At 45.6% G+C, this 15450-nt stretch overlaps 1 protein-coding gene across 3 annotated transcripts in view; it reads left to right on the forward strand.

Annotated features, from left to right (window-relative positions):
• daam2 (dishevelled associated activator of morphogenesis 2) overlaps positions 1–15450 on the forward strand; it is a 397811-nt gene that overhangs the window by 270639 nt on the left and 111722 nt on the right. For all 3 annotated transcript variants that reach the window (XM_063040647.1, XM_063040649.1, XM_063040648.1), the window contains exons 8-12: positions 4671–4774; positions 8564–8630; positions 10862–10979; positions 12274–12412; positions 15079–15137. In XM_063040647.1, the coding sequence (XP_062896717.1) occupies positions 4671–4774; positions 8564–8630; positions 10862–10979; positions 12274–12412; positions 15079–15137 (487 nt within the window). The remainder of the gene's footprint in view (positions 1–4670; positions 4775–8563; positions 8631–10861; positions 10980–12273; positions 12413–15078; positions 15138–15450) is intronic.

Genomic DNA, 15450 nt, shown 5'->3' on the forward strand with positions numbered 1-15450 from the left:
ACACACCCTCTCACTGACACTCCCACCATCAACACACCCTCTCACTGACACTCCACCATCAACACACCCTCTCACTGACACTCCCACCATCAACACACCCTCTCACTGACACTCCCACCATCAACACACCCTCTCACTGACACTCCCACCATCAACACACCCTCTCACTGACACTCCCACCATCAACACAACCTGTCACTGAGACTCCACCATCAACACACCCCCTCATTGACACTCCCTCCATCAACACACCCTCTCACTGAGACTCCCAGCATCAACACACCCTCTCACTGAGACTCCCACCATCAACACACCCTCTCACTGACACTCCACCATCAACACACCCTCTCACTGACACTCCCACCATCAACACACCGTCTCACTGACACTCCCACCATCAACACACCCTCTCACTGACACTCCCACCATCAACACACCCTCTCACTGACACTCCACCATCAACACACCCTCTCACTGACACTCCCACCATCAACACACCCTCTCACTGACACCCCCACCATCAACACACCCTCTCACTGACACTCCACCATCAACACACCCTCTCACTGACACTCCACCATCAACACACCCTCTCACTGACACTCCCACCATCAACACACCCTCTCACTGACACTCCCACCATCAACACACCGTCTCACTGACACTCCCACCATCAACACACCCTCTCACTGAGACTCCCAACATCAACACACCCTCTCACTGACTCTCCCACCATCAACACACACTCTCACTGACACACCCACCATCAACACACCCTCTCACTGACACTCCCACCATCATAACTCACATTCACTGACATTCCTACCATCAACACACCCTCTCACTGACACTACACTATCAACACACCCTCTCACTGAGACTCCACCATCAACACACGCTCTCACTGACACTCCCACCATCAACACACCCTCTCACTGACTCTCCCACCATCAACACACCCTCTCACTGACACTCCCACCATCAACACACCCTCTCACTGAGACTCCCACCATCAACACACCCTCTCACTGACACTCCCACCATCAACACACCCTCTCACTGACACTCCCACCATCAACACACCCTCTCACTGACACTCCCACCATCAACACACCCTCTCACTGACACTCCCACCATCAACACACCCTCTCACTGACACTCCACCATCAGCACAGCCTCTCACTGAGACTCCACCATCAACACACCCCCTCATTGACACTCCCACCATCAACATACCCTCTCACTGAGACTCCCAGCATCAATACACCCTCTCACTGAGACTCCCACCATCAACACACACATTCATTGATTCTCCACCATCAACACATTGTCTCACTGACACTCCCACCATCAACAAACCCTCTCACTGACACTCCACCATCAACGCACCCTGTCACTGAAACTCCCACCATCAACACACCCTCTCACTGACACTCCCACCATCAACACACCCTCTCACTGACACTCCCACCATCAACACACCCTCTCACTGACACTCCCACCATCAACACACCGTCTCACTGACTCTCCCACCATCAACACACCCTCTCACTGACACTCCCACCATGACACTCCCACCATCAACACACTCTCACTGAGACTCCCACCATCAACACACCCTCTCACTGAGACTCCCACCATCAACACACCCTCTCACTGACACTCCCACCATCAACACACCCTCTCACTGACACTCCCACCATCAACACACCCTCTCACTGACACTCCCACCATCAACACACCCTCTCACTGACACTCCACCATCAACACAACCTCTCACTGAGACTCCACCATCAACACACCCTCTCACTGACACTCCCACCATCAACACACCCTCTCACTGACACTCCCACCATCAACACACCCTCTCACTGACACTCCCACCATCAACACACCCTCTCACTGACACTCCCACCATCAACACACACTCTCACTGACACTCCCACCATCAACACACCCTCTCACTGACACTCCCACCATCAACACACCCTCTCACTGACACTCCCACCATCAACACACCCTCTCACTGACTCTCCCACCATCAACACACCCTCTCACTGACACTCCCACCATCAACACACCCTCTCACTGAGACTCCCACCATCAACACACCCTCTCACTGACACTCCCACCATCAACACACCCTCTCGCTGACACTCCCACCATCAACACACCCTCTCGCTGACACTCCCACCATCAACACACCCTCTCACTGACACTCCCACCATCAACACACCCTCTCGCTGACACTCCCACCATCAACACACCCTCTCACTGACACTCCCACCATCAACACACCCTCTCACTGACACTCCCACCATCAACACACACTCTCACTGACACACCCACCATCAACACACCCTCTCACTGACACTCCCACCATCAACACACACATTCACTGACACTCCCACCATCAACACACCCTCTCACTGACACTCCCACCATCAACACACCCTCTCACTGACACTCCACCATCAACACAACCTGTCACTGAGACTCCACCATCAACACACCCCCTCATTGACACTCCCACCATCAACACACCCTCTCACTGAGACTCCCAGCATCAACACACCCTCTCACTGAGACTCCCTCCATCAACACACTCATTCACTGATACTCCACCATCAATACATCCTCTCGCTGACACTCCACCATCAACACACCCTCTTGCTGACACTCCCACCTTCAACACACCCTCTCACTGACACTCCCACCATCAACACACCCTCTCGCTGACACTCCCACCATCAACACACCCTCTCACTGACACTCCCACCATCAACACACCCTCTCACTGACACTCCCACCATCAACACACCCATTCACTGACATTCCCACCATCAACACACCCTCTCACTGACACTCCCACCATCAACACACCCTCTCACTGAGACTCCCACCATCAACACACCCTCTCACTGAGACTCCCACCATCAACACACCCTCTCACTGACACTCCCACCATCAACACACCCTCTCACTGACACTCCCACCATCAACACACCCTCTCACTGACACTCCACCATCAACACACCCTCTCACTGACACTCCCACCATCAACACACCCTCTCACTGACACTCCCACCATCAACACACCCTCTCGCTGACACTCCCACCATCAACACACCCTCTCGCTGACACTCCCACCATCAACACACCCTCTCACTGACACTCCACCATCAACACAACCTGTCACTGAGACTCCACCATCAACACACCCCCTCATTGACACTCCCACCATCAACACACCCTCTCACTGAGACTCCCAGCATCAACACACCCTCTCACTGAGACTCCCACCATCAACACACTCATTCACTGATACTCCACCATCAATACATCCTCTCGTTGACACTCCACCATCAACACCCCCTCTTGCTGACACTCCCACCTTCAACACACCCTCACGGTGACACTCCCACCATCAACACACCCTCTCGCTGACACTCCCACCATCAACACACCCTCTCGCTGACACTCCCACCATCAACACACCCTCTCACTGACACTCCCACCATCAACACACCCTCTCACTGACACTCCCACCATCAACACACCCTCTCACTGACACTCCACCATCAACACACCCTCTCACTGACACTCCCACCATCAACACACCCTCTCACTGACACTCCCACCATCAACACACCCTCTCACTGACACTCCCACCATCAACACAACCTCTCACTGATACTCCCACCATCAACACACACACTAACTCAGACTCCACGATCAACACACCCTCTCACTGACACTCCCACCATCAACACAACCGTTCACTGACACCCCCACCATCAACACACCCTCTCACTGACACTCCACCATCAACACACCCTCTCATTGACACTCCACCATCAACACACCCTCTCACTGACACTCCCACCATCAACACACCCTCTCACTGACACTCCCACCATCAACACACCCTCTCATTGACACTCCACCATCAACACAGCCTCTCACTGAGACTCCCACCATCAACACACCCTCTCACTGAGACTCCCACCATCAACACACTCATTCACTGATACTCCACCATCAACACATCCTCTCACTGACACTCCCACCATCAACACACCCTCTCACTGACACTCCACCATCAACACACCCTCTCACTGACACTCCACCATCAACACACCCTCTCACTGACACTCCCACCATCAACACACCCTCTCACTGACAGTCCACCATCAGTAACTCTGTCTCAGTGTATTTCTGCCTCCATCAACCTTTGGCGCTCCTGTCCTCATAATACCCTCAGGTTTGCTTTAATGTCTCTTTGTTGCTGGTGCTTTCAAAATACTCACATGGAATGAACCTGTGGTCTCAATGTAGTAAATTGCTCACATATCAGCAGACACACAATCCTTAATAGAAAAGTTGCAGAGTTTGGTGAGTGAACTGTGGAAGCAGAATCCACAATGACTGACAGACAACACACATTTGGCAATTGATGCCCTTTAACCTTGACTTTTCATGCGGAGTGCAACTGCAAGCTATGTGAAAGCCTCCTCTAACATTAGTGTTCCCGGCACTCTATCCAGGAGAAGATCACGTGCCAGAGTGTGCAGAGAGAGATATTCAGACTGCGTTGGGAATTACATTGACATTATCCACCACATAATGCAGAGGCCCAGAGTTTAATGATGCTTTTTGCTTCCTTGCAGGACAACCTGGAGTTTCGGCTACATCTGCGATATGAATTCCTCATGTTGGGAATTCAGCCAGTGATTGACAAGCTGCGAAGCCATGACAATGCAACACTAGACAGGTACCCTGACATCCACCAGCCCATGAACACAGCCCACATCAATCAACTTACTGTATCCGGAATTGGGGTGGGATTTGGAAGTTGAGGTTTATGCTATTCCTTTATAATTAGAGTATTCCTCGCCAAGAAAATCTTGAAGCGCAAGAGAATGAGGATGATATAAGGTCGTGAGGAACATAGACAGAGTTCCTGGCATAGGTCTAAAGTGAGTGGGAGGAACCTGAAGAGCAATTTATTTTCACTTACCAAGTGGTCTGTATACAGAATGAGCTGCCAGAAAAAGTGGTTGAGGTAGAAAGGTAACAACATTTAAAAGGTGCTTGGAGAGGTACATGGATCAGAAAGACTTAATACAGGCAAAAGGATCTACCTTAGATGGCTGTTCTGTCAGATTGGACAATTTATGCCAAAGGCCTGTTTCCAGTTTCTGTGACTCTACGACTTTAAGCTGAAGATGAGGGATTGATGGAGCAATTTGCAAGGTTGAATACAGATTGGTAAAGGGATGGGAAATTGAAGTAGCAAAACACTCGAAGCTTCATTTCGCCATGTGCTCACCTAATCAGTGGTTGTATTTCTCTAGTTTAGAGGAGACCTCATTGTGAGTACCAAATGGAATGGCAATACATTAAATAGGAATGTCATGGAGAGCCGAAAGACAGGCTGGGTGATCATTTTGATGAAAGTCTCTATTCTGTCTGCAGCTCTGTTTCTCTCTCCACAGTTGAATCCTGATCCTTTGAGGACTTACAGCATTTTTTGTTTCTATTTCATAAAATAAGGAAATAAATCTTCAATGCAATAGGAATAGGGTGTGAGATTGGGTCAGGATTACTCCTCAGAGAGCTAGCATAGGTAATAGGACAATTGTCCTTCTTTGCAATAATAACTCCATGATCCTGTGTTTCTATTCTCAGAAAAGTGGCAGTTGTAAAATTTTGAGGGACAACATTTATAAAACGTGTACCGTGCAGATAAGATGGATTGTTGCAGTCCATTCGTCAGGTTTAGGGAGTCGAAAAGCTCAAAGATCAGAGTATATTTATTATGAACGTATATATGCATTAAACAACCTTGAGATTTGTCTCCTTACAGGCTGCCACAAAACAAAGAAACCCAAAAGAACCCATATAAACAAATGAAGACTGTCAGACACCCAATGTGCAGAGAAAAAAATCCTGCAATCAATAAGCAAATAGCATTCTGAACTGAAGTCCTCAAAAAGAGTTCCATGGACCCTTAGTTCAGTGCAGAGCGGAGCAGCAAGCTGAACTGGCCCAACCCATACCTCAGGCCATGACACACTAACCTTTTCAATTTGGCCCAGCACGAAAATTGTCGGCTAAATATTGGGTTCAGTCACCTCGATACACTCCGGGCCCTGGACCCTGCTGCCTCGATTTAGTCCGTATCTAAAAACTAGAGGGCATAGGTTTAAGGTGAGAGGGTAAATCTTAAAGGGGACCTGAAAAGCGACTTCTTCACTGAGTGTTGTGTATGTTGAATGAGCTGCCAAAGGAAGTGGTAGTGCAGATGCAGTTAGAGTGTTTCAAAAACATTTGAAGAGGTGTATAGATGGGAAAGGTTTAGAGGGAAATGGGCCAAATGCAGACAAATGGAACTAACTCAGGAAGGCACCTTGGTCAACATGGATGAGTAGGGTTGAATGGCCTGATTCTGTGCTTTTATAACTCTGTGACTCTATGAGATTTAATGCTCACAGTCAAGATGGGTTTGGGTAGAATAACTAAGAGGAACTGTTTAAACTAGCAGGCAGTTTGTTTACACTTGTAGATAATTGGCAAAATAACAGTGGAGATGGAGAGAATTTCCTTTGCATAACAAGATGTTGCGATCTGAAGCTTGCTGCCCAAAAAGGCTACGGCAGCAAGTTCAATATTCCAAAAGGAACTGGGTAAATATTTGAAAAGGAAAATATCTACAAATAAGGCAGGACCATGGGGACTATTTAGAGAACTCTTTCAAAAGAGCTGGCACAGGTGTGACATGCAATAGAGGCTCCTTTGACTCTGAGTGATTCCTGTGCCCAAACTAAACCAAGTTCTTGAAAATCAAAAAAAAAATCTGCTGAAAATTAGAAATAAAAACAGAAAAACAAGTTAGTTTGTTTTCTTTCCTTCCCAGACGTGAGGAAGGGTCTTTGACCTGAAATATTAACCCTTTCCATTTCCACAGGTGGTCCTGACCTGCCAAGTATTTCCAGAATACTTTTCTTTTTTTAGTTCCAAACCTTGGCTGCTGCCTTAGTTCCTCAGTCACTCCCCAAATTTGTGCGGGCAACAAAAAGGGACACTGCCTGCTGTCAATTCCAATCCGCCACACTAGAATATGGAAACAGAGAAAGGGGCAAAACTCTAGCATTGGTAGACTTTGTGTTCCTCTGTATCACCCTCCAAAGGGTCATGCCCACTTACTCTCTGTTACAGCAGTGCTGTATTTGGAAATGGAAAGGGGGTTGGGTAATGGGATGATGGGGGAGCCAGTATAAGGGGGAAAAAAAGCAAGGACTTCACATTTTCAAACACTGAATTGAACTGTGTTACTGAAGTAGGAACAGGGCAAACCAGTCTTGGCTGGGGCCAAGAAGAGTGGATCTGGAAGGGATTAACCAAATGATAACTGGTAGAACTATGATCATTGCCTAATGTGGGCAGTGAACTTAAGATGCAGGACATGATAACAGAGGAAGGTTTCACCCATCAATTTCCCTCCCTACATCTGCTTCCTTCTGCTCTTCTCTCCCATTATAGTTCCCATTATGTATCATCGTCCTTACTTATCAGATTCTTACACCTGTAGCCCTTGTGTTCCTACTTATTACCATCCAACATCTGTATCCAACTTTCATCCTCTCCTCTCCCTATCTCGCTCCACTTGCCGTTTTTGGCATCTATCATCCTCCTCCCAACTCAATCCCACCGCCTCCAACAGCACTACTTGGCTGCATCTTCCCATGATCCTTCAGCCTACCAATAACCTACAACCGACCCCTGATTCACCCTTCTCCTCTTTATACTGGCTATCTCCCCTCTCCACTCTTAGTCCTGATGCAGGGTTTCAACCTGAAACATCAACTTTCCTCTCAGGGATGCTGTCTGACCCGCTGAGTTCCTCCAGTAGGTTGTTTCAAGTTCAAGTTCAAGATTTTTGTTATTCAACCATATGCATGGCTGCCACCAAACAAATCAATGTTCCTCTGGACCAAGGTGCATAACACAGTACATATAACTCATACATAACATATGAAGCAATATTACCACACATAAAATAATAAAATATATTTTGGAAGATTGACATTTAGCATAAAGTGCATTTAGGGCACAAGTTAAAAAGCAAACGGTATCACACTACTAGTGCTTCATAAGTGATGAGACCTGGGTTCCTGTCCCATGCTCCAAGACTGCATGAGACAAATCTGGGATAAGAATGTAACACCCGACCTCTGGCATCTGCCTGCACTATTTCTTTGTGGATCAGTATGAATTGTGGGATTATTCATTCCATCCTGTTACACAGTGTTAGTAGCTTCATCCATAACATTCTGATGATGTGTTCTGCATTTCCATAATTCCTTGCAAAGAAACATTCCGCCTTGGTTTGAAATCTGATTTTCCACTATCTCTTAAAGCAAAGCATCTATCCTGTAAGTGCTACAATCACATGCTGAGAAACAGCAAGGTATTTGAAGTCAGCGAAGTGCTGGTTGAGGTAAAGTCAGTCAGGATAGACATAAGCACTGACCATTTTGCTTGTTATCTTTGTCTTCAGGCACTTAGACTTTTTTGAGATGGTGCGAAATGAGGATGAGAGCGAACTCGCAAAGCGACTGGACATGGTAAGTGACAATGGTCCACATGAGCCTATACATCAAGGGGGACCTGGCTAAGTGGCTTAACATTATTTGTCACCATTGGATTCTATTATATATAAGGTTTTGTGTCCTGGATGAATTATTTTATGATAAACAGCTCATTACATTACTGGTCCATGATGGACTTGGATGAAATGGGCAGTATTGCCACATCAAAGAGATTAGGCACCTAACAAAGTCTGAGATGGCTGTGCTCTCAAGAAATATCATCAAACTGGACTCATTCTTCCAATTTTGGAATCGAAGAAATAGGAGCAGGATTATGCCATTCAGCCCTATATATCTGCTCCACTTATCGATATGATCATGGCTGACTTTCTCTATCAGTACAACATTCCCAACACCCCTTCTGTCTCCAATTTTGTATCCAAGCATCTTTCTATATCATTCTTAAATACATTCAAAGACTTGCCCTCTCTGTATGCAGAGAATTCCACATCTCAGTGTTCAGTCATACTCCACCCTGTTCCCCAGCCAGATGAAACACATTCCAGCAATTGAGCATTGTCAGAATTAAGAATGTTTCAATGAGATACCCACACATTCTTCAGAATTCTGTCGGATATAGGGCTGGTCAAGCCAATTCCTCCTTTTCCAGCAGTCCTTACCACTTCAGGAATTGGTCTACATAACTTGGTTGTATCCCCCTATCTAGCAGTTGTGCCTTGAGAGGGAGATTTACACTGCGCACAGTTCTCCTTTGTGTGGTCCTGTATGAAGGCAATAGTTAATCAAGCCTCAAAAGCTTGTGGGGACACAGTGTTTAAGAGAAGGTTGCTCAACCCCTCAAGACTGGTCTACTGCTTAGTTAGATTGTCACAGACTCTGTCTTAAAATTTGCCAACCTTTGGCTATACTTCTTGATGAGATTATTCCAAACTTTGCTCAGTGAACCTGCTTCATTTTCCTGTAAGTACATTTGAGGCCATGCACGTCTTGGCTGACTGTGCCCTGACTCACACCGAGAGTGGTTCAATTATCATTCCTCTGCTTTCTGGGCTATATTAACACCAAATAAAGTAGCACCCTCTTTTTAACATTCTTCTTCTTCAAAACCCTTTATCATGAAAACCAGCTTCCCCTCTACAAACTCTATCCACACTTCCAGCTGCCTCCCAAAAGCAGCCAAGATGATCAAAGACACCTCTCACTCCGAACATTGAGATTGAGATTTATTTACATTGAACCATACAGTGAAATGTGTCGTTTGCATTAACAACCAACACAACCTAGGGATGTGTCGTCACAAATTCTGGCACCAACAAAGCATGCGCACAATGCTCAGCAGAAAACACAGAAGACAGCAAGCAACAAAGCAACAAAAGCAAAACAAGTCTCTTTTCTCCCTCTCACCTACACACACACAGTCCTCCAGCTCCAGGACAATCCTCCAGTCTTCAGCCTCGGTATTGTCCCCTGGACCAGCTGATGATGGAACTGGAACTGCTCTCTCCCCACCCTACTTCCTTCTGGCTGAAGATATGAAAGCTTGAACACACCCACTCACAGCCTCAAGGGCAGCCTCTAACCCACTGTAAAAAGACTATCGAACAGACCTGTTATACAATAAAGTTGAACTCTTGACATCACAATCTACCTTGTTATGGCCTTGCACCTTATTGTCTGCCTGCACTGAACTTTCTCTGTAACTGTAACAATAGGTTCTGCATTCTGTTATTGCTTTTGTCTTTGTGCTACCTCAGTGTACTGATGTGATGAAATGATCTGCTTGCTTGGCACGCAAAACAAAGTTTTTTATTTTACCTCAGTACACTTGACAATCATAAACCAATTACCAATTACTTTGCTCTCACCACCTCTATAATCCTCTCTAAGCACAAAACTTTAAGACCTTGTGTTGCTGCAATTCTGGCCTCCTGACCACCAGCTTTAATCGCTTGGTCTTTGGCAGCCATACCATCAGTTACCAAAACCCCAAGCTTTGAAATTCCCTCTTTAACCTTTCCTCCTCCTAAAACTGAATATTTGGTCACCTGCCCATTCACGCCTTGGTTAACAGCTTTGGTTAATGACACGTGAGGTACCTTGGAAGGGTTGGGATGGTTAAAATGGCCTTATACATAGATGCACATTGATGTTAGCATGCTTGATGTCTTCCTTCTGTGAGCTGTTGTGTCAAATGACAGTCCATTCTTGTAAAACCATGAGCTGTAACTTATTCCTTCTGCGTTCAGGTGCACATTGACACCAGGAGCACCAGTCAGATGTTTGATGTGATTCGAAAGAAGCTGAGTCACACAGATGCCTACCCTCATTTGGTTTCTGTACTTCAGCATTGTCTTCAAATGCCCTGTAAGTGGAGTTCATTTTTGCTGTTGAATGACTTCTTGAATCCTGAACTTCCTGCATTCCAGATATCAAATACCCATGTGTAGAGAAGTTTTCCTCACAAATTCTATGTAAAATAACTTCTTTTCACTTTCTACCTATGCTCTCTTGCTTTTAATAGCTCTTGATATTTGACATGGATTTGGTGAGCCAAAGGATTGTAGCTCTGCTCGACAAAAGAGTACATACTAAAGCAGGCCAATTGTTGAATATGAACCTCTTTAGGATGGTCTGAAAAACACAACATAGATGCAAGCCCATCGTTCACATCATTTAGTCCTTTTACATCCCAGAGTTTATTAAGTTCTCAGTCCACCAACTTAATGGAATCTGTGTTGAGAAGGGACTGAAATTTGGGCAGTGCTCCTTGCACCTTCACAAGGCAGAGCCAGTTTTAATAAATGATTAGAGCCATAGGGTTATACAATACAGAAGCAGGCCCTTCAGCCCAACCCATCTGTGCTGACCATTGCTTACCCAGTTTACGTGCATTTGATCCATATCCCTCTAGACCAGGGGTTCGCAACCCTTTTTATGCCATGGACCCTACCATTAACCAAGAGGTCTGTAGACCCCAGGCTGGGAACCCCTACTCTAAATATTTTCTATCCACGTACTTGTCCAAGTGTCTTTTTAATATTGTAATTGTGTCCACCTCTACCACGTCCTTTGGCTGCCTATTCGGCACAGCTAGCACCATCACCTTTCCTTGAAATCTTTACCTCTCACCTTATATCCTTGCCCTCTAGTTTTAGACTCCCTACCATGGCAAAAAAAAAGACTGTGAACCATTCACCTTATCTATGCCTGTCGTGATTTTATGTGCAGTAATCAGACTCCTGTGCTCCAGGGAAAAACAATCCGCAGGATATCCTAATAACTTAAGCCCTCCAGCCCCAGTAACAACTTCATCAATATTTTCTGCACCCTTTCCACAAGTAGAAGAATCTCAGAGGAGAGGACAAAGTTACAAGATTAGAAAGTGAGGTGGGTAGGAATTTCTCCACATGGATGGTGGTGAATCTCTGTAATTCTCTATCCCAGAAGGTTGCGGAGGTTAGATATAGTTGGGAATATGTAAAGAGGAGTCGATATATTTTTGAAACAACAGTGAATTGAGGGCAGTGTGGAACTGGTGCAAAAGATGAGTTTGAGGTCTTGGGCAGATCAGTGTCGATCATACTGAATGGCAGGGCAGGTAGGAGGGAAAAGGCGTGTTCTTATGTTCTTGACTGTTAATTCCTGACATGTCCTACAGGGAAGAGGAACGGAACCAATTGCCAGCACTGGCAGCTCCTCGACAGGATACTACAACAGATAGTGCTGCAGGACGAGAAGGGGGAAGATCCTGATGTAGCACCGCTGGAGAACTTCAATGTGAAGAACATCATTCGGATGTGAGTGTTGCTTGAAGCTGGCGAGTGAGACTTCATGCGTGTGTGTAGTACTCACTTAAAGGACTTCCTACACGTGTGTGGTATCCACTTAAAGGAATTATCATTGATGGGTAGATGGGGATTGGGGGGGAGGGGCGGGTGGACGACGCAGTATTGAACTTCAACCCTAGATTTCCTTGACTTATTTTGGTTCTTGTCCCTGGAACTTTGAAAACTGAAAATTCGCATCCTTCCTTTCAAATCTTTCCTTGAACTCATATCTCCACAATGCAGGCATCTACCTTAGTCCTACAAATCTAATAACTCCTCTAATTCCAGCCTTGTTGACATCCCATTGAATTTAATTGCTCTGTCATTGGCAGCCATGCCTTTAGCATGAGGGGGTTGGAGCCGCCAAGGAGTTTCCTCCCTGGTCCTGTTCACCTCTCCCCTCCCTTAAAATTCATGTCCATGACCAATCCCTTGGTTAGTTGGCCTAATATCTTCTTCTTTGCCCTCACTAGGAATGAAGTTTGCAGGCGTGTACTGGCAGACTTTGAGAACCCCTGGTAGAGTGGAGCACCTGGCAAAGCAATTATGTTTATAAGATATTTAGAGAAGAACATAGATAGGAATTGTTTAGAGAGAGATGGGCCAAACACAGACAAATAGGAATAGCTCAAGTTGAGAACTTGGTCCGCATGGATGAGTTGGGCTGAATGGCCTGTTTTCATGCTGTCTAGCACTATTATTCTACAATGACCTCATGTCAAATGCTTTGGGATGCTTCATGATCTCCTTGGTGCAATACTATTGTTCTCAGTGTAACACTCTATTTTGTACACCTAACCTGGACCTGAGTGGAACTGGCTGCTTCTTCTTGACCGATGGGCAGCTCAGTGGTTCAACTAGTCGAGCTGTTACCTCACAGTTCCAGACACCCAGCTTCACTCCTCACCTGCAACATTGGCTGTGCATTCTCCCTCTGACAACATGGTTTTGCTCTGGGGGCTCCCATTTCTGTCCACATCCTAAAATTGTGCTGGTTGGTGGGTTACTGGCCACTGCAAGTTGCCCTAACATGTGTGTGAGAGGTAGAACCTGAGGGTGTTGTTGGGAATGAAGAAAGGATAAAAGATTAGGATCAATGTAGGATTAGTGTAAACCGTTGGCATGGGCTTGGTGCTGTATGACTGTGACAGAGACATTACCGTGCCCAGGCTGATGAAGGTACAGAACAATGGTCCCTCCTCTTCCCCATAATTCCCCACCCCCTCCACTCCCATTGTCCAGGGGGTGATTAATTAGTGAGCACCATTTCAGAGAAAAGACAGAAAGTGAACCAACCTATTAAAAAGTAATCTCCTCACTGCCATTCCATTTTCTGTACGCACTGGTGAAGTGTCTGTTGCTCTCACATGGCTGTCATCTATTGGCCGACTGGTTACACTCAAATAAGTTGGAAGGTTATGGGTTCAAGTTTCAACCTGGAGACATGCATACAGAAATTTTGGCCAATGTTCTATTGTGTCCTTGAGGGAGGGTTTCATCGTTACCATTTGGATAAGATGTCATCATTTCAAAAGAAAGCAAGACTTATGTCTGTGGTATCCTAGCCAGTAACTATCTTTCAACCATTCCAAATACAATGATCTGGTTGTTATCACATTGTGGGTCTCGCTGTGTAAAGATTGATGACTGATGACCAGAATGCATATGTGTCCACTTCTTTGAAGAATGGTACATAGTCAAAAAGTAAAACAGCATTGAAACAGGCCCTTTACCCCAATGTCCATGCTGACCAAGATTTCCAGTAAAGCTGGTCCCACTTGCTTGCATTTGGACCATATTCCTCTAAAATTTTCCTATCCATGTGCTTGCCTAAATGCCTTTTAAATGTTGTTAATGTACCTGCATCAAGCATACTCTCTGCAAACTCATTCCACATGCCCACCATCCTCTGTGTGAAGAATTTACCCTTTAAGTTCCTTTTAAATCTTTCCCTTCTCACCTTAAATCTAAACCATCTAGGTTTTAGTTCCTCTTCCCGGAAAACAGACTGGGTGTATTCACCTATCTATGCCCTCATGAATTGATACACCTCTATATTCAGTCTCCAATGCTCCAAAGAATAAAGTCCAAGCCTGTATCTCCCTGTAGCTCATATCCTTGAGTCTAAGCAACATTCTCAAAAGAACCTCTTTGTCCACTTTCAGGCTAAATGACAGCTTTCCTACAACAAGGTATCTAAAACTGTGGACAGTCCTCTAGGTGTGGCCATTACCAACCGTGCACCATGTAATTAGCTTTAGAAAATGTTAGAATATTTGAAGAACTGTACTAGCTGGTCATCATGGACATGGTTAGCCAAAGAGCCTGGTTCCATTCTATGATTCTCAAAGAGAAATAAGAAACTGTAAGCTTTTGTTCCTTTTGAGTATTCCATCCTAAAAGCAGTACTTGACTTCCAGCAATATCAATTGATCGCATTTCCAGTGAGGTAGCATATTTCATCAATATCATGGGTGTTCCAACCCAGTGGAACCCAATGAAATATTTTTCATTCATTTCTATATCTTGTTCATTTCCTCAGTTTGCATGGGCAAGGGTTTTACTGCAGGGTATGGGAGAACTCTGATTTATTTACTGAGCAACCTAATGGATGTGAAACCTTTCAACTTCTTCAGGTTGGTGAACGAGAATGAAGTGAAACAGTGGAAAGATCAAGCGGAGAAGTTCAGGAAAGGTAGGGAACCTTGCTGAGAAAGCATTCCATGCAATCCTTATATTCCATGTGATGGTGGTTGGGCCTGACCTGAGATTTCCTGACCATCTTACTTCCAATCACTTCACAAGTTGGTTACCTCAAAACCACCCCCCCCATAGAATATGGAGAAAAGAACAACAACATCCTTCACCAAACTTGTGAGCAGTTCTCGATGACTGAACTCCAGTCAGTCCAATTTAGGAGTCCTTAAGTTTTTGCTCCTGCAATCAACCTCTGGATTGAGGTAAGTCAGGGAGGCATCCTTTCACAGAAGAAATATGTACCCTATTTT

This window comes from Mobula hypostoma, chromosome 2 (genome assembly GCF_963921235.1).
Source record: "Mobula hypostoma chromosome 2, sMobHyp1.1, whole genome shotgun sequence".
Lineage (NCBI taxonomy): Eukaryota > Metazoa > Chordata > Chondrichthyes > Myliobatiformes > Myliobatidae > Mobula > Mobula hypostoma.